Here is a 20,835-nt window from a genome sequence, read left to right as displayed (position 1 = left end):
CACCGCTGCCTGCCCAATCCGAATGATGGGATGGGGTGGAGCATGCCAGGGTAGAAGCAGGGTGTTTAGGGAGGGGAGGGGGCATCTGGGCTGGAGCCTGATGCCAAGAAGAGGTATGCTATGCTATACTTCTAAAAGAACATTCTAGACTGAGAGAACAACTAGATCCTCTATCTGAAAGCAGCTGGCCAAGGGAGGAGACCAGTATGAGACTAAAGGGAGGCAGGGCTTAACCCCGTGTGAGATGTCCATGACGTAGCAATGGGAAGTTACAACAGGTTACTTGTTCTGTTTGCTTTGTTGAGACAAGATCTCCCATTGTGGTCTAGGATGGCCTCGGATCCTCCAGGCTGGGCTTCCTGAGTACTGGGATTGCAGTGTGCAGCACCTTGGTGGCCTATATATGGCATCAGAGCAGTGGTGCAGGCTGGGGCTGGGTCTTGGAAGGACTTCAGCGGGACTGTAAAGGGAGCCAGGCAGGGAAGACACTTGCTGCCGAGAGTGGCCTCATCAAGGGCGTTCACAGGGCAGCAAGGGACAGGATCAAGGTCTGTTTAGGAGGCAATGGAGCCTAATGGTTTGAATATAGAAGGACAAGGAGGGATTGATCCACATGACAGGATGGGGTGGGGAGTGTCTGGGATGGAGAAGGCCTGGAGGTGAAGGAGGGAGTATATTGGGAAGGGAGGACAGGAAGAGGCAGAAATGCCTCCTCTCCCTGGTAACAAGCCTTTCCCAAGCCTGCAGTCCTTTGTGTCTGGCAAGATGCACCTGATCCCATTGATCCCGGGCTCTAAATGCAACAGCTCTTCTTGTGAGCTGATATCCATGTTCCATATTCATTTTCCTCGGGTGCATCAATTAGAATTTATACAAATGGAAATTAATTTTGTTATTTCTCTCATGCTTTGGCCCTCTTGACTTCTTCCCTATTCACTGTGGCTGATATTTGCAAAACTTCCCAAATGAGAGTCATCTGCAAATTAGCAAGTCATATATCCCCTTTCAAAGCAGGAACAAGGATTGGCCGTTTTCGCCCACTGCTGCCCCTCCTCCCTGCCCCAGGACTGCTTTATTCAAGTGCATTCCATTGGCACAGGTGGCTAAGCATGTGGAGGATGGAAGAGGGCTTCAGAGAAGAGATGCAGGAATCCTGGGACTCCAGGCCCCAGAGGGAGGGAATGACATGGGTACAAAGATCAGAGGTCACAGTGCTCTACCCCAGGGCCAACCTCAGTCATGGCCATGGCATTTCTGAGAAAGACTGGGCTGGTTCAGTGCAAAGGACATTGGTAAACAGTCTTTAGGGATAAATTAGCAGGCAGATAGGACAGTGATGGCTTCTGCCTGGCAGCACCTTAATTTGCCTTCCTCCTCCAGGGAAAATAATGGCTTAGTCAGGTTGTCTAGGCAGCTGACCACTCTTAACCAGGCTGCAGGGACAGCCAAAAACCCAAATTTGGCCAGACATGGTTTGCATATCTCCTTCCTGTCTACCTCCACCATGGTAAACCACATAATTGATTTATAGACAGGCCAGAGATATAAGGCTAAACTCAGAGACTTAATTCTGAAGCTATATCTGCTGGGCAATAGAAGTGGCTTTTTCGCTGGGATTGTTAGTAATGGCTGGATGTGAGCACAAAGCTCCTACAAGGCTCTGGTGCATGGCCCTTCCATGAGCCCTTGGTGCACGGCTCCCATGGAGAAGAACAGGAAGCAAACAGGGTAGAAAAACGGAGACACAGCAAGTCTCCATGGTGTGTCATTTCTCTGCCTACATCCAGTTGCCTAAGAAACTAGTGACCCTAACTTCTAGGTGCATCAACCAATAGATTTACTGAATTCAGTTTGAGTTCAATTTCCATTGCTGGTGTGTGTGTGTGTGTGTGTGTGTGTGTGTGTGTATGTGGAAGACACCTTGGGTGTCACTGGGCCCTGGCACACACCAATTAGGAGAGATGCCTGACTTTATGTGGGTGCTGGGGACTGAATTCACCGGGGGCTTCCAGCTTATATGCCAAATGAACCATACCCCTGCCCTTTACGTATCTCTTTGTTTATTCATTTATTCAGGCAAGATCTCCCCTTAGAATACAGGCTGGCTTTGAACTCAGGTGTTCCTGCCCTGCCTCTCAAGTGCAAGAATTATAGCTCTTTAGTCTGTTAGTCCAAAGTAATTCAGTGACCTAGAATGGAAAGAGCTGTAATGATTCAAAATAAGTCACCTTTTTCTGTCTTAGAGACCATTTTTTCCTTTTGGGTGGGCAAGGGACAGAAGCGGGTTCTCACTGAAGACAATGGGAAGGTATTTGGGGAAAGGGGCTGCAGAAGAGCCAGCAGGAAGAGGTGCAATATGCGCTAGGCACCATCCAGACCCTTGCCCCATGTCCTTCCTAGATGCGACCTATGACATGAGGACATAGGGACGTGAAGACTAAGCAATCACTAACTCAGGACATCACCAGTAGCCACCACAACTTCTGGGAACATCTAGCTGCTGCGGCCACCTTTGACATCTGCCCAGACCTGCCTGCTCCTCAGTGTGGGGATGGAAGGCTCCAGCCGTCCTCCATCAGAGCAACCGTAGAGACCCCATACTCAGATCACATGGACTGAGCAGGCAGGGAGCCAGAAGAGGAGACAGGAAAATCTGCCATCCACTAAGGTGGAAGGGGAGGGGCTGGGTAGGCTGGGCACACTGGGACCTGGAGGTGTGAGGCTGCTTCTGAAGAAGTGGGGTGGTCTCAGCTCCCGTTTTCCAGAGATAAACTGAAAGCAGGTGACACACCAGCGGGGAGGGCAGGGAAGAACAGGAGGCAAGATAGCGGGAGCAAGCGTGTGGAGAGCCTGTTAGCAGGACCCTGGGGGAGGCAGGGAGGTCAGAGGCTGCAGGCAGCCATGACCCTGGCTTGGGGCTTCCCTAGACAATGAGGCTGACATGGCTGTGAGTGAACTGAAAGAGGAACTGTCGGGAAGGAAGGGAGAGGCCAGGAGCCTGGCGAGATCTACTCAGGCTGCTGCAGCCTCATGTTTCAATCTGTAAAATTAGCCAACACTTCATAATCGGCCTAAAATCATGGATTACAGAGGACCTGGCCTCGGGCCTTCCCACCCCACCCCATACACACATACAGCCTGCTTTGCTTTGTGTAAGTGCTGAGCTGTGGCTAAGTTCCAGAACAGCTCCACCTATTGAGCCTGCAGCAGACTGGGACCACCAGGCTTACGTCCATACCCCCAGTGAGCACATAGGTGGCCTGGGTACAAAATGCCACAGTGACCCTCTGCTAGTGCAAAGGGGTCCCTGCCAGGGACCCAGGACAGTACTCACACAGCCCGAAGAAGATGCCTGGCTCCGGTGTGGTGACTTCAGAGACAGGGGAACTGGTTTGTAGCTCTAGCCCTTGTACCTACAGGATGGTTGGGGAGAAACAGAGAAAAGGTGTTTTAGTGGTACCCATACAGTTCCTTTACCAGATTCATTGCCCACTCCATGTCCAGGAAATCCTTGGATTTGTGTGTGTTGCCTTCCTATGACAAGGTATGTGGGTATCTAAAGCCTGGGACTACATCTCTACCACAGTTCTGACTGGCAGTTGAGGGTGATGCTACACCAGGGCCTTCTGACTTTCTCAGTCTCCTGTGGACTGCTATGTGTGTTGAGTCAAAGAGCAGAAAATACAGAAGAAAAGGGCAGGGGATGGGAGAGGGAGGGACTTGGGGAAGGAGGGAGACAAGGAATCAGGGAAGGAGGAAAAGAAAGGAGGAGGAAAGATGGAAGAAGAGAAGGGAGGATGGACAGTGAAGGAGAAAAGGAGAGGTAAGATAAGGAAGAGGAAGGGACGGGGAAGAAGAGAGGTGGAAGGAAAGGAAGAAAAAAGATGGAAGAAGGGAGGGAGACAGGAAGAGGAGAGGAAGGAAGAGAAGGGGAGAAGGGAGATAGAGAGAGAGAAGAGGTTTGAAAGGAGGAAGGAAGGGAAGCAAAAGGAACGAAGGGGGCCTCAAACCATAGCAAGTGGTCCCTTACTTTGGCAGTTCAGAATTGGCATCTCAGGGATGAGCTGAGACCCCTGTATTGTTAGAGTTCCCAGTTGATCCCCAGGGGCAACCGGGAGATGGAACAAGTCTGTGTCTACTGATAGGTCACAGTGGGCTGCTACACCCTGCTTTGAGGTCTCCATGTAAGATTGATCGCTTTTATTTAACATTAATCTCCTGGGCAAAGAAGCCTTCAGTGCTTCAGACAGGAATGGTGTAGGGCAAAGGAAGCAAGAAGTCTGTCTTTCCTAGAACCAAAGAACCCTCTGGCCTGAAGGTCAAGTCCTTATCAACAGGTCCCTGGTCCTTGACATTTGGAAAAACTGGGCCAGAAAAGGGCGTCAGGTCAACTCCATGGAGCCCATGGGTCGAGAACACACTGTGCCATGCTTTGTGGCCCAGGGAAGGGTTGGAACATTTTAATTAAGTGCCACGTTTAAATTGAGATAAACCCAGATTTCTGGCTTCCCTTGGAGCACAAGCAGCAGTGGGCGATGAGCTGTCTGGGCAGAGCTGCGGTCCATTCTCAGGCTCCCGCTCACTGCCCTCTTACCCCATGCCTGCCTGGCCCTGTGCTGCAGCCGCACTGCACTGGGAGGCAGGCTGTGCCAGCCACTGCTTCCCTCACAACTTCTGTGGTCACCTGGTTCCCCGGGCCTTCTGCTTGTCCCACCTTCTTCTCACTCCTCTTTCTCTTCGTTACAAGAAGACCCTCTCCTGAGACCCTGGGGCTTCTCCATTTTCATCAGTGGACCCTGACAAGGGCTCACTGTTGCCCATTTTCTTTGGCATTGTACACTCAGGTTCTGACTTTGACACCTTCACGGTATACCCTCAGTTAAGATACTCAATCGATGCCCTCAGCAGGAATACAACAGTCCCTACTTGAGGGCCATCATGGGGTCAGGCTTGCAAAGCCTCTATCACTAGTGAGCTTGGGTTAGGTCATGTGCTCAGCAGCCATAGTTATGCTTACTGCTTTATAAGTGGCTCTAGAGGTAGAACCTAGGCCTAAAGCATGCCAGACAGTACTTCTTCAACAAACTACATCTAGGACCTTCTTTGTCTTTTTGAGACAGAGGTTCTTTAACCTAGCCAGGCCAGTCTGGAATCCATTCTATAACTGACTTGCCTTGAGCCTGTGGATGGCTGGTTTCCAGGCCTGTACTAACAGGCTCAGTTCTGGCCATTGTTTTAACTGCAAAGCTGCCTCCTGTAGGTGTTTCTGTTCTACTCACAATGGTGAGCGATCAGAAGCCACCCCAAGCACACCCATCTGCCTGCAGGGCTGCCAACCTCAATATTATACATGCATGCATGCATATGTGTGCACATGCGCGCGCGCACACACACACACACACACACACACACACACACACACACACACGGCACTGAGCCCAACATCCAGCCTGTAATTCCTGGCTTTGATGAAAATTTGAATCCTTACTTCACTTTGGTTTAAAAAAATAATAAATAATTAGAGAGTGAAATATGAAATGCTGAATAGAAAGTGAAATAGAAAAATGGGGACTGTCAAGGCAGCGACCCCAGCAGGGTAAAGGACATGTGCTTTACTTTACCTCCCTGCTCTGAGTTAGGAGCAGCAATCCACTCAGGAGCTATCCTAGCACTTGGGAAGCTGAGGCAGGAAGACAGGAAGTTCAAGGCCAGACTGTGCTGCATGGTGAGACCTTGCCCAGAACAACAAAAGGGATCCATTTAGGGGTACTCCCCAGCCCCACTCTAGCCCTACCTGGTCCTGGGCACCCAAGCCAGCCTGTGTGAAAGGCCGCTCGTCCTGACCGTCGCTGTCGGCAGTGCTGGGCCTCTTCAGGGCCTCTTCTGGCTGAAAGCCACACAGGCTCTCAGCATCCATGTCAAATGTCTCATCCAAGCAGAATATGGCCTCCAAGATGTCCTCATCCATGGTGAAAAGGATGGTGTCTCCAAAGTGCTCAGGGGCTGGGCACATCACCAAGAAGAGAGAAGGTTGAGCTGGCCTAGGCCCCAGTGATCTGCTATCCAGAACATGTTCTGGTGTCCCACACACTACGTGATCACAAGCAGCTGACAGTTCCCGGTGTGAGCCAACAGCTCAGTCCCTGCATTTCACCAAGCTGAGCGCCACACTCATCTACTGTTGGGACCTCATGGAATGAGAATCTTTGTCATCTGTCACCAAATGTGTGAGAGGCACTAGATGTCCAACCCAGATCCCAGAGCCTGTTTCTGCAATGCTGGGCATGGACCCCAGGGACTTGTACATGCTACGCAAGAGATCTACAATGACCTATCGTCACAGAGTCACAGAGTCCCCTTGCTTTAAATCTTGAGACAGTCTTGCTAAGAAACCCAGAGTGCCCTTGAACTCAGTCTATAATCCACATGGGCTGGAGCCTATGGGAAGTGGGATTTCAAACAGCGTGTATGGGGAAGGTGGGTAGTCTCAGGGTGATTTTGTCATCTGTGCATAACCCTAGTGCTGGGATTGCAGGGATACACTGCTTAGCCTGGCTTCCTGCAGGCCCTTTTATGAAGCACTTCCCCTACAAGGTATAAGAATTATGCTCCCAACCTTGGGAGCTAGGTTCCATAAGAGCTGGGAAGCCCATGGCCTTCCCAAATACCCCACCACTTTGCCTTAAGGCAGGAAAGATGCTACAGTTCATGACTCTGACTTGCAGAAAAGTCCCTTCTCAGGTTCAGGATCCTGGTCCCCAGACAGACACCTGGTGTTAGGAGGCCAGCTCTGGCCCACCCACGCTGGAGATCAGAGGTCACCATGTCTATGAAGAGGACTTTATCTGTCCTGGGCTAGCTCATGAGTTTCCCCTTCATGCCTCAGTGACCAGCAAAACAAGGACTTCTGGAACATCCCCACAGATATACTGTACCTCCCATCAGGGTTCCTGAGGCTTTGGCAATTTCTCCATCAAAGATGCACTGAGTATCCAACAGCATAGTGATGTCCTTCACACCACGGAAGGAGTGTATTCGAGACTTATTGTAATCCAAATCCTAATCAGGGCACTTGGCAAGGGTGCGTGAACTCGATGGAGATGGAGTGGGTCATGCCTGGTGTGAAGGGGGCCAGCCAGACGTGCATGTCATCCTGGGTCCTGTTCACTCCATCTATGAGGTTGGAGACTACACGTGGGTCTTTCCCGTAAGCTGGTAAAATATTGATGTCAGGGGGGTCTGCTGTAATGCTGGAAATCTGTACTGGCTCCCCTGTGGAGCTGAATATCTCTATGCCATTGAGGCCAACATAGTGTCTGTCTCCCCATGTGGACTTGATGTCAATGACCAAGTGCTGTCCATAAGGGAGGACTGGGATCTTAAATTCACTGTCATCATCTGTCTCTATGGAGGGTTCCGGCTCCTCCTTCCTGCAAGGGCCTGGGTGCTCCTCACACCGGCTGCTCCTCTGCTGCTTCAGGAACTCATCTAGGATGTCCCCCTGTGGCTCCAGGGCGGAGATGCGGCCCCGGTGGGCACGGTCGAAGGCAGTGAGGGAGTCCCAGGATGCGTGCAGTGCATGTTCTTTCTCACCGCACAACTGCAACCAAGACAGTGTCCTGGTGGCCTGGGTGTCCTCTGAAAGAGAGAACACAGGAGTGGGTAGCACCCCATTAGTGTCACACCCTAAAAACTGCCTCCTGCAATGGCTCTCAGCTGCCCTGGCTGTCCCATGGCCTGAGAGGCCCTTGTGACAGCTCTGGGCCAAGGCTTCAAGAGTGGTAAGGGTGGGGCACGGCTTCCAGTCCCACATGACCTTCAGTGTTGGCCTTGGACTCTAGACTCTCATTTCAGAAAGCACAGGTATTTTTAATAGGCTTTGAACTTTCTAGTACAGTTAGTATACGAGTCAGGAGAAGGGCTGAGTTAGAATCTTGAATGTTCTAATCTTGAAGGCTTGTCCTCCACACTGCAGCCCTACAGGGAGGGGGTGGAGCCGTTAGGAGGCAGGGCCATGTACCTGAAAGGGACTCTGGATGATGGTCTCCGTTCTTTTTTTCTTTGCTTTCCAGTTACCAGAGGCGAGCAGCTTCCGTCACCACATGCTGCCACCAACACATGCTGCCTCACAACAGGCCCAAAGCAACATGGCCAAATACTTCAGGCCTGAAGGCTTTGAAACTGTGAGCCCTAATAAACCCATTCTTTTTGAAGTTGTCTGTCAGCTGACCCAGGAAGGCCACTTCAGTGTTGGGAACGCTACCAGAAGTCATCTCACTTTGAAACTTACATAGCCAAGGAAACATCATCGCCCTAGGGTCTGAGCTGGTCACAGTGTGGGCTGCACCACACTGAAGGCTGGCCTAGTCACGTGACTCTGACAGCACTACCAGGCATTATTTAACAGCAGGAAGGATGTTCAAGAACGGATGTTAAATCTGCAATCCCAGCACTTGTCTGTGGAGACCGGAGGACCGCAATTCAAGGCAGTCACCTTCACTGAGTGTATTAAAGGGTAAGGAATCTGCCTACTCCCACACATGGAACAAAGCCCGAGTCCTGAGCATGAGGACACAAGCCAGTCCTCTGAGGGAGGCTCTGACACCCCTTTTGGAATCTAGGAGCCCAGTGTAAACAACTCAGTGGTCCATCCTGGCCCCCAAACACAGCCAATGGTCATCACCCACCATTCTGAGTGGGCAGGGGCATGCAGCACTGCCATTCGATGTTGCTTTCATACTGGGCAGTGCCTGCTTTCTAGAGGGCTTGGTACCATCAATTATCTCCTCTCTAGAATCTTCCAACACTGCTTCCTGCAGCTCACTCTGCCTGAAGACATGCATAAATCTCTGCTGCCAGATCCTGTGGCTTCCTCCCATCATGCCCTGTCCTGCCTTTTCTGTGCAGACACGCTACTTCCCTGTTGTAATAGTGGCCTCTCAACCCCATTCCAAACGCAGCCTCCCTTCTTTGGGAACAAGCCTCAGCTTTCTGGAGACCCTCCCACTTGTTGGCCCTCCACACTGAAGCTAAGGGGGCTGTCATTCCCCTGCCTGAGCCAGACTGATGGGATATAGGGTGGAATTGTGAGGGCCCATTTGACTGTGAGGACCCTGCCTAAAAATGACACCAACTTCAGAGCAGGAGCCAAAAGATACAGAGACACCCTGATGGCCTTATCTGAGTTCCTGCATCCACCCATTCCTGAGAGCAGCCCCCTGGTGGCTTTTGTGGCACTGTGGATGCCCAAGACACCTATGGTTCTCAGAACTTGCATTGATGTGACTTTCTATGAGAGACAGTGACTTCTCAGTCTTTTGTGGTCTTCACTTCAAGCATGGCATCCCAGGCAAAGCTCTTGCATTTGGTAGTCCCTGCCCCAGTGGTTTAGGAGACATACCAATTCAGATTTAATATCCTCCTGAACCCAGAGAGCTAGGCTAGACATGCTCTTCTTTCTCTCTACTCTCTCTCTCTCACGCCCTCTCCTATCCTCAAATCTCTCATCTCTCCTCATTCTCTCTCTCTCTCTCTCTCTCTCTCTCTCTCCTCCTCTACTCTCGTCGTCCTCTCTCTCATCTCCTCTTCTTTCTTCTTCCTTCCTTCCTTTTATCTCTTCTTCTTTCTTCTTCTTCCTTCCTTCTTCCTTCCTTCCTTCCTCATTCTCGTGCTCCTGTTCATCTCTCTCTCCTCTCTCTCTCTCAGTCGCTCAAGGGGGTCTCTCCTCTCGTCTCGTCTCCTCTCTCTCCCTCCCTCCCTCCCTCCCTCCTTCCTCCTTCCTTCTCCTTCTTTCCTTTCCTTCCTTCCTTTCTCTCTTTTTCTGAGATGGAGAGGGGTCTCACTACATAGTTCAGGTTGGCCTCAAACTTGTGATCTTCCTGCTCCAGTCTCCAGAATTTCAGGAGCACAGGCATGCCCACCATACCCAGCCTACCCACAGCTTCTTATCAAAGTAGTGCCACCCTCTTTTTGCAAAGTCTATGAGTACCTGAGACTCACTTGATGCTTGGTTCCCTCTGGCCTTGTTCTAACCAGTCACCACTCTCCGCCCCCATGGGTCTCCCAGCTCTCACATGGGCACTGCCCAAGCTTAGATTCACTTCTACAAGGGACTCTCAATTCTAGCAACAATACCAACTGGGCTCCTTGCTGGTGGAAGATAGGAAAAAATGGACAGGACAGGCACAGGAGAACCCACAGGTGATAGCCTCCAGGCTGATCTGAGGGGACTAAAGGCAATAAGCTGGTGTCAACAGGCCTCTCTGTCCCAGCAAACACTTCCACATGCTATCTGTATATGGTCCAATCACTTGAACACTCTAAGCCATGAGCCTACAGCAGAGTTTGTCACATGCCATTCTCATTGCCAAATTATTTCATATACCAAGAATAAAAACAATCTTGCTGCTGTCCACAAGGCTCTGATGTGGCTTCTCAGTTCTACATCCATCTCCCTCAACACCACTCCGCTCTGCTTTGCCCCACCAGATGTCTGTCCAAGGACATATCAGGAGTCTTCTTCAGTGGGGCTCTGTCCTTCTGTGACCTCTGCTGGGAGAGCTCTTCCTTCAGTTGATCACTTCCTTCTAATGGCCCCTGCCACTTCATCCTCACTCCCTGTTGTGCCCCACTGCCACACACAGATAGAGCGAGGTGCAAGAAATACCTAGGAAGTATTTGATGGGACAGGAAGGCCTGTCAACATCAGCTTCTTGCTTCCAGTCCCCTGGATCAGCCTGGAGGTTGTCACCTGTGGGTTCTCCCACTCATGCCTGGTCCCCTTCTTCCTATCTGCCTCCAATAAAGAGCCCAGAAGTCCCCACATTATCTCCTCTCGGGGCTGGTGTGACAAGTGGCAGAAGGAGCTCTAGCACGGGTCCCTGTGATCTGAATTCCTCTGACTGAAAGCAATAGCAGGGCTGGCCTGCAAGCATGCCAGGAGACATTAAACACCACACATCAGGAACTTGGCCGGCGTGCCTGTCAGGGAGCAGGGACTTGGCATTTCTTGAGTCCGCCTTCCAAACTCTTCTCTGAGTCACATACTTGGTTCTAAAAGGAGAGGTGTAGACTTTCTCCTGGCCCTTTTGGGTGTGAAGGCAGCTGGACATCCGTGTGTCTCCCTGTGTTTGCTGGGAACATACTCTGTCTACTGCTTGGGACTAAGCTAAGGCTTGGTCTGTCGCTGCTGACAGTCCTATCCTAAATTTGCTAGACAAGAAGTTTCTTTTTCCTTTTTTGTGGTACCTGATGAAACCCAGTGCCTTGCACACATTAAACAAACACTGTCTCATCAAGCCGTGTCCCCAGCCCCAATCCTAAACCCAAATGGGCACAGAAAGCAGTAGTGTTCCTCTGCAATCTAGAAGGACCCCTGGTGATGACATGACAGGATCCGAGGCACCAAAGCCTCCTCCTGTGTGGCGTCAGCTATACAGCTCAGTGTTTGTAAGCTGCCCTCACATCTGCATCAATGGTTACTAACACGAGAAACAAGAATGGACAAGGGCAAATACAAGTGCTGCCTTTCTTCCAGTGATCCTGCTTCAGCTGTTGCCGATTGGACAAGGGCTGGACACCTGACCTAAGCCCACCAATCAGGCCCCTGAGACTCTGGAACTGGCTGCAGGGCCCAGAGCCAGCACTGAGTCACTCAGGCCGGAGAGGCCTTTGGCTGCCTGTGAACAAACTAGTGAAGAAAGTGAGGCTTGGTGGACTTGCGAGGAGAACCAAGGGGTCAGGGAGAAGATGCTAGTAGCCTTTAGCATCAGAGTACCCCGACTTCTCCACCTACTCCTCTTCACTGCTCACAGTGAAGGCTGATGGGACCTTATCTACCTGGGACCAAGAAACCTCGCTTCCAGAATGTAGATGGCATAATAGTAAAATCTGATTCCCTGCTGAGCCACGCTGAGGACAGTGGTGGACTCACCATGGTGAGGGTGGAGCTCTCAAGCCACTGTGAGCTTACTCACTCCACTAGCATTTTGCTGGATTCAGCCAGTACGCTTCTTGGAGGCCCCGGCATACAGGCTTTGGCACTGGGTGATGGGTAATAACACAATTTCTAAACAACTTTCCTCATTAGCAAAACCAGCTAATGAGTATTAAATCTCAAGGGCCCGATTTTTAATGTGTCGCTGAGCCAAGCAGGGAAATGCCTGGCAGGAAACTAAAGTGAGACCGAGGCCTCTGAACTTGGATGGTTGGACTGTTGCCTGTCACCAAGAACTCCCTGCAGCTCCTCGTCTGTTTAGAGCCTGGCTGACCATTCAGTGAGCGCTGGCAGCTATGCTAATCAGCCCCAGGAGTACTGGCTCCAAGCAAGGACTGTATGGCTGATCCACTATGGACAAATGCTATACTAGCCCTACTGGCTGTGAGAAAGGAAAACCCAGGAGAGTTACTTAAACTTCACTTTTAAAGTGAGTTTTAAGTAAGATGGGGCTGTCAAGAGGGTTCAGAATCATTAAGGTTGGACCAGACCTTGGCAAAGAGCAAGCATGCATGGATCCAGGCCCTGCAGCTGCTTGTCACCACTGTCTTGCCCCATAGCATGTCTGTCACTTGAGCCAGGCTTTTACACTCAGAAGGCTTCTCTTTCTCTTTATATTGTGTCCTTTAGTGTGTGTATAATTGTGTGTGTATGTGGGTGCATGTATATATAGATTTGCATGCTTTCAGAGGATAGAGGATAACCCTTGGTGACCATCTTCAGGGAATGTCCACCTCCATTGAAACAAGGTCTCTCACTAGCCTGCATATCATTATTTGGCTAGACTGGCTGGCTAACAAGGGATCCTACGGCCTCTACCTCACCAGAGCTAGGATTAGGTGGGCCTGATGATCCAACTCAGATCCTCGAGTATGTTACCTACCAGCCCCCACACACCCCTGATCATTTCAATGTGTTTCTTGAGGCAGGGTCTTTCTGTGTAGCAGAGGCCAGTCTAGAGCTGGTGATGCTCTTGCCTCAGTGCCCTGAGTGTAGTGGTTCCAGGCTTGGTTCCACCAGGTTTTCCTGATCTCCTCATTCATTCTCAGAGTCTGGAGAGAGGTGGGCAGCAGCAAAGACGCAGAAGGCAGAGGTGGTTAGGTGGGTTAGCCTGAGGGATGTGCTCTGCACCTCATGTAGACACTCGCTGATACAGTGAATAGAGATGATTCACTAAGGGAGCACAGGGGTTCCTGTGGCCACAGCAACAAGAGGCAGAATCAGAGTACGGTGATGCAGCCTAGGGAAGGGGGAGCAGGAACAGCGACCATCTGCTGGTACATGCCTTTCTGCCAGGGACCTGCCAAACACAGCCCACAAATCTCAAGTGACATCTAGAATCTCTGCAGTGCAGTTTGTATCCATTAGAGTGAGGAAAGGGACACTTTGTAGAGACTTTGTGGGAAGAAGGTAAGAGAAGTCAAGACTGAGGCTCAGCAGTTTGCGGGGTAGTACGTGACACAAGCGCATGTCTCAACTCAGGACTTGTCGAATACTCCCCAGCTGTCAGGCTCTGTTGTCCCTCACACCTCTAACAAAGGTGTGTCACATCCTACCTTACAGATGCAGAGCAGAGAGCCAGCAAACAGCCAGGTTTATTCAGACGGCTTCACTATAAGGCACTCCACAACACAGGGGCAATTTTGAGTCACTCTGGTGCCCTCTTATACAGATGGACACAGAATCTCCTCCTTACTCAGGATAGACATACGGACAACACCCTAAGCCTTTATACATTCAAGATGTCCTTACAGATAACCCACAGCAAAGACTATCATGGTCTCAACCTGAACTCTGCCAACAGATGAAGCTTCTGTTTTGTTTTCAATACTGGGTTGAGTTCAGAGCCTTGCATCACTGAGCTACATTTTGAGCCCTTCTACCTCTTTGGAGTTTTGTTGTTGTTGTTGTTGTATTTTTTGGTTTGATTTTGGTTTGGTTTTTGGTTTTTTGAGACAGGGCTTCCTCTGTGTACAGCCATAGCTGCCCTGGAACTAGCTCTGTAGACCAGGCTGACCTCAAACTCACAGAGATCCACCTGCCTCTGCCTCCCAAGTACTGGGATTAAAGGTGTGCACCACTACTGCCTGGCTACCTCTTTGTTTTGAGACAAGGTATTACTGAGTTGACCAGGCTCGCCTTGAACTCACCTATAGCCTAGGCAGGTCTTGAACTTGTTGTAACTCTCCTGCCTTAGCCTCTGGAGTAGCTGGGATTACAGGTTTGAGCCATGAAATCTGATAATTTCCTTTTGACACACACAGTGGTTTCAAAATAATCACTATCAGTTGTTAACATTGTAAAGCAAGACTTCTCCATATTCCAGTTTGTACCAACAAAAGAAAAAGAGACTGGCACACTAGTCATGCACTGAAGGCCAGCAACAAGACTATGGAGTGATGGCAGCCTCCTTCCAATGGCCTTGGACCCTCTTAGCCACCACCCTACATCATCCAGAGGTTCTTTCTATACTCAGGCTAGTGCCAGCTGTGTTCAGCATCATCCTGGGGTTGTCTTCTAACAGAGTCAGGGAAGTTACTAGGGACTAATGTCTTTATCAAAGACCAAGAACGAAGTCCAGTTGAAAAAACCATGCATGGCAAGAAAAATGGGCCAAGGGACAGGTCCTGGCGCCAGTGACAATCACATCTAGGAGTTTAACATGCAGGGTGCCCAGTTATCCTTCATTTGTCCCACTCCTCCAGCTGGGACAGTAGATTTGTGACTCCTACTTGAGAAAAGCCCCCTTGTTTTATAGATAAGGAAACCAGGGTCCAGGGAAACAAATGACTTCATGTCAACTGAGGCTTCTTGAAGCTTACCTTTGCTGGCTGGCTGGTCATCACCATGGCTACCACTGGCATCCTTCTTCAGGGCTCTCCTCCCACTAGCAGGGCGATCCCTGTTAGGAGGCTGGCTAAAGATGTCTAAGTCATCACCACAGGCTTTAGATGACACCCTCTGGGGTCTCTCTTCAGTGATGACATTCCAGCTGCTAGTCCTCCCTTGCTCACGGCGAGGGCCTTTTTCCCTGGCCTCCACCTCTCCAGAAGCATCACCAATGACATCATCCAAAAGAAGCCTGTTCTTCTGTTCCAGATCCTTTTCAGGACTGAGCCACAAGGGTTTGGGCTTCCTGCCTGCCTGTTTCTTGCCCATTCCTGCCAGAGAAGGCTGTAACCAGTGTGGGGTTTTCCCAGAGGGTTCAGGGATTCTTTTGCCTTTGAGGTTTTCCAGCTGTTGGATCAAAGAGGGCTCCTCTTCCAGGGGAGGACATTTTCCAGGAGAGGAAAAAGAAGGGATACTGGGCCCATCACCCATTGAGGCAGAGGCTGCCAACAATCTTACATCTTCCTGTGACTTGGACAAACTGTCCTTCGGGCAATGAGTAGAATTCACCCTTTCACCAAGGAAATCTCCTTGTGAGGAAACTGTCATCTCCACCAAAGCTTCAGCTGGCTGTGAGCAGCTGTGCCCGAGCTGCTCGTCCCCATTCATGCTGGCCATCCTAAGGGCACTTTTGCTTCCTTCCCAGTCAGTACGCAGGGCCTTCTCTGGGCTCTCAGTCTTCTCACTCTGGAGGTCAACAGGGATGGTACAATCAAAAGGGGCCTTGCCTCCTCCTTTGTCTAGCACACCATCAAAGATGAGGCTTTTGTTGACATAGAGTTTCACATTCTTGGCACCAATATCGAGATCCTGAATGCAAAAAATGGAACAAAAGAAAGGGTGTGTCAAACTGTGGAAGTGAAGATGCCCCAAACAGAAAGGTAAAGTGCCAGAAATGTGAGCACACTAGAGCTGAGCCGCAGCTGTGAAACGGACTCCCCTTTTCTCTCTCTGCAAAGCCGTATACTCTAAGAATCAAAGAACTTTCTCAAGGCAGCAGCCTCGGTGCTGTCTCGGCTTTCATCGCCTCCTGTCAGGACACTGGTAATGGCCCACTAATTGGTCTCGCTGCTTCCGGGTCTCTTGCTGCTTCAACCTGATTCACATTGCCACAGGAGTTCATCTCCTCCAGGAGCAGAGATGCCCCTTCACTCCCTTGTGGCACCCTTCACGGCTTTCACAGCCTGTAGCAGCGTTCTTCAAGGACTGACTCCAGCTGGGTGCAGTGGTATATGCCTGCTATCCAAGCACTCTCGAGACCCAAGGCATAGTGAGTTTGAGGCCAGCATGCACTACAAAGTGAGACTCTGTCTCAAAAACAACAAAAAAAGCAAAAACTAAACACAAAATGAAAAAACCCACACACACTCACACAAAAAAGTCAATATGTATATGTGAAGTAAACGAAAATGAAGTGTGGCTCCTGAAGCAAGGGGACCTGTTGTTCAAGTCACATGCTGGCTCCTGGGACTCCTGAGTGGCTCATAGTGAGGATCTTGAAAGCAGAGCCTGAGACAAGGACTTGATGCGGGGTAGGAAGAAGACCCAAGAGAGTCTGAGCTCTTCATTGCGGGGGCAGTTGAGGGTCCATCCTGTTGGGACTCTACAATGAATCCAAGGCACAAACCTTGGAAATGTTCCCCAAAGATAGAATCTAATCCATTTGTGCACTGCTTGCTGAAGGTGGCCCTGAGTAACAGTGCCCTCAGACATCACAAGTTGGGCATGTCTCCACAGCACATAGCCCAGCAAAGCAGCGGCAGCTGCAGTCAGGGAGAGACCCAGGGGATGTGGGGCAGGTGTACCATGGCCACAGCCTTGATAATGGCAGTTTCTCGGGAATCTTTGCCCTACTACCAAATTTTCTAGATGTTTCAATTGCACAAGGACGTGGAGAATGAAGGCCAGCATGACATATAGTGACCTTCAAAGAAAAGTCCCTGTTCCCTCATAACCCAAACACACGCCTGCAGCTGATGCTTATCTATTCATGCTTAAAATAACACCACCCCTCCCTCCACTACTGGTTACTTCCCCCTCTCCGTGGTAGAGCTCTGCCCGGGCTTTACTGCGGAATATAATGCATACATCAAACAGTAAACACCTCTTTTCAGCTGCTCGGTGAGTCTTAACACGTACATCTCCCTGGAACAATCTCAGCGCTTAGGCTCAGATGCCCATCACCCCAAGTTTCTTTTCATACTTTGAAATCCCTCTCCACTTCCCCAGACAACCACCCACCTGCTCACCATCACTACAGATTTTTACGTGTGTGTGTGTGTGTGTGTGTGTGTGTGTGTGGTGTGTACACCTGTTGTTAGAGGACAACTTGGGGGAGACAGTTCCCTTCCACTATGTGTATCAGTCATCAGTCTTGACAGCAAGTGTTTTTATCCATGAGCCATCTCAACAGGCCCCTTTTATAAACTGACACATTTTCTAGAATTTTGACATATAGCTTTTTCAATGGCACCCCTTTCTATCTGGCTTCTTTCATTTAGCGTAATTACTCTGAGATGCATCTGGATGGTGAGAGGCTATGGTTTTCTTCCTTTCAATTGCTGCGTATTCTAGTCTACAGAGGTGCCCACAAGTTGCTGTCACCCCTACAGTGAATCAGTTACTGCCACTCCCCATCAGGTTCCTAACCCAACTCAATACAGAATCTGCTGTGCCAAGGCACCCACAGCCAGAACAATGACTTACCCCTGCTGTCTGGGTGATCACAGCAGAGCCCTTCTCTCAGCTATGAGAGTTATTTACAGGACTAGCTCATGGCCAAAGACACGGGATCTCTTGCTTCCCAGTCATGGCTGGCTCAGCAGCATGAATAGGCAGCTATTCCTCCTCCTTCATGATCTCCTTGGCTGGGCTTCCAGTGATGATATGCCCGTGTTATTTGGCATCTGCCTAGCTGGCTACTCCCTTGCCCAGCCTCCTTATCTTATCTCTACAATCCTTCAATCCCCACCAGCTCAGCTGGGCCTCAGTGACTAGGCTGCCCTAGGTTCAAGGCTATCTTTCTGAGTGTCTCTGAGTGCCTCTCTGATTTGAGGATGCCCATGCCCTACTCTCTAGTCCTGACCTCTCCATTGGCCCTTAAGGGATGGATGCCCCTTCCACTTCTCTCCTCTTGGGAATCTCAACCTTTATGTGCCTCATATCTATCAAATACTTTTTAAAAACAAAACCAATAACAAATAAGAAAACCACCATACCATATAGCCCAGGTTAGCCTTGAATGTGGATTCGGTTGGCCCCCTGGCTCCTAGGTGCTATAGTCACAGTTCCCAACAGAGCTCTACAATCACTTTCCCTAAGCCACATCTCTCCCCTACTCAGTCAGCCTCCCAAACCTAGGCAGCCCCTTGATGACTTTGTCCTGCCCCCACCACATCCAACATGTCAGGAGTGCCTTGTTTCTCCTCTCTCCAACCGACTTCATCTTCCACAACACTGCTGCCCCAGGGCAGGCCACTGCCATCTCTCCAGAGACATCAGAATCAGCTAATTGGTCTCTCTGCTCCTTCTCTGCACTGTCACCCGGCACACACACTTCATTTCCCACATAGCAGCCAGACGCACTTAAAAACAACTTCAGTCAGAGCTCAGCAGCCTCCTGTGTAACCGTCCAGCAACTCCATGCTGTCAATCCCAGCTACCCTTAACAGTCCCAGGTCCTGGCTTGCTGGCCTCATATACTGCTCCTTGATGCCATGGCCCACATCCTTCTTGCCTCCAGAGACTCCCCAACACCAGGCTCTAAAGAACACCTCACCCATTCCCCTCTATACCCTGATGCTCTTGAGTTCTTCCATCTCAGAAATGGTTTCTCTCATCAGCATTTCTGGAGGGTTAGGGACAGATGTTTGCTTTGTTAGGTTTTTTTGGAGAGAGGGTCTCCCTATGTAGCCTTGGCTACTATTGACCTTCTCACTATGTAGACCAGGCCAGCATCAAGCTTATAGAAATCTGTCTGACTCTGCCTTCCCAGTGAGGGATTAAAGATATGCTCCACCATAGCTGACTAAGGGGACTTTTGATTTTAGACAGGGTCCCAGACTCGAGATCTAGCATTACAAACACTGAGATTGCAGGCCTACACCTCCATGCCTGATTGACTGCTAGTTTGTCTCTCCCAACCAAAGTGAATCTCTAAGTCAGCAGAGGTCCTCCACAATTGTCCGAGGATACAGCACATAGTAGGATCGCAGCCATCATGAGGGAAGTAACACACAACTAGCCTAGACAGTCTCCTAAGACCAAAGAGCAAAAAAGGGGGCAGTCTGTGGCTTTTCTTCCCAGGCCACTCCTGCCCAGCTTTGACTTCTGATCTATGGTTAGCAGTATGGGCTCCGAGGACCCAGAGCTATCAACCCACCCTCATTCTCCATGCCTTAGCCTCCCTGCAAACTAAATCTGCATGCTCTAACTAAATTCCCAGATCACTGTGGACAGGTTTGCAGAGCAATGCAGAGAGCCATCACCCCCGTACCCCACCACAGGAACTCAGCGTCAATCATCCAATTGTGAGATGGCAGGCTACTATTTGCTGGCTGTCAGCAGAGTCGATGTTCAAAGTACGCTTTTACATGTTTATATGGATGTGCACTCTGTTTAGTGGAGGCACAGAGCAGGCGTGTGCTGTGAATTAATCAGAACACAGCTTGTGGAGGAGGATGGCACGGGCAGCTTTCAATGAGCTGTTCTGGAAATTACCACCATGGAAACATCCAGCAGACAGAAACACTCATTTAAAGAGATGGTAGGGTGTAGATGGGGACCCATCTAGACAGTGGTGAATGAGTAACCTAGCTTTTCTAATGGGATGTCTGGCCACTAAAACATGTCTTACGTGGACAGTCGAAAGCCCCGCCTAACTATTGATGTCTACTGCTCAAGAGTTATAACTGTGGCAAAGGAAGGCAGGTAAGGGACATAAGGGAGGTAAAGAAATAGGGGGTGTGGTGTTCATGAACTAGTCATGGCCATGGGGTGTGAGGTTCCTGCCTCATCTGCAGTTTGTATCTCAGATGTTTCCAGCACACACCACCGTGCCCATGGCAGGTTTGGTGTGAGATATCTGGATAGGAAACAGAAACAAAAGTCTGTACTGCCCCACACTCCCAGACATCCTGCAAGAAGCATCAGAACTTTCCTTCCTCCCTGTGTCTAGCTAGAGCTCAGTTCTGGTTAGGGCCGGCACACAATGAACTACCTATGTGGGCAGAATTCTGGGTCCCCAGTTTCCTAAGTAAGCCCCCACATACCATCTCCTGCTTCCTAAAGGTAATGGTCCTGGCACCTTGCAGTGGGTGTGCAAGTGCATACACATCCTTTCAGATTTTGTTCTACCTACAGCCACCACTGAGCATCTGTGGGGGATTTATTGTAGGGTCCCCGTGGATACCAGCATTGTCTCCTGCTGCAGTCCTGTGTATAAAATATCACAAATTTGCATATAACCTCCGTACACCTCCTGCTTCCTCCAAACCATCTCTAAGTGACTTATGAAGCCTAATACAATGTAAATGCTATGGAAATTGTTATGCTACATTGTTTAGGGAAGAATAAGAAAAAATATACATCCAAAAGAGACTTTTTTTCCTGGATATTTTTTATGTTACTGGTTGAATTCTGGGATGGGAACCTGCAGGTAGACAAGGCTATTGTTATGTAGGTGGCCATATAAACATCATCAGACCTCAACGGTTTTACTAGGAAGCTTTATGGGGGTCCACACCTGCACCACAAGACCTGGGGCAGGGTCTTGCAGGTAGGCACCCCTCAGCAAAACTCTAGAAGAAAGATGCCTTTTCCTGTTATAAGACCTAGCCTCTACCCCATGTCCAGTTACCAGTGCTTTATCTGAGGTTCTTCCTTCTTTACCCCAGAATCCAGTATGTTCAGAAATCCCATCCTTCTGACTGCCTCACCTAGAACTATCTCTG

General features: G+C 50.0%; 1 protein-coding gene across 1 annotated transcript in view; it reads right to left on the bottom strand.

The window, feature by feature from the left end:
* The window catches only part of LOC119828097 (katanin interacting protein), a 169,014-nt gene that overhangs the window by 17,053 nt on the left and 131,126 nt on the right, over positions 1-20,835 (bottom strand). Inside the window, 6 exon segments of the mRNA XM_038350156.1 lie at positions 3,335-3,413; positions 5,795-6,003; positions 6,936-7,052; positions 7,055-7,072; positions 7,075-7,638; positions 14,818-15,694. Of these exon segments, the coding sequence (XP_038206084.1) occupies positions 3,335-3,413; positions 5,795-6,003; positions 6,936-7,052; positions 7,055-7,072; positions 7,075-7,638; positions 14,818-15,694 (1,864 nt within the window).

Source organism: Arvicola amphibius, chromosome 1, assembly GCF_903992535.2.
Source record: "Arvicola amphibius chromosome 1, mArvAmp1.2, whole genome shotgun sequence".
NCBI lineage: Eukaryota > Metazoa > Chordata > Mammalia > Rodentia > Cricetidae > Arvicola > Arvicola amphibius.
The sequence above is the reverse complement of the archived record's forward strand: the minus strand, read 5'-3'. Positions and strand labels throughout refer to the sequence as shown.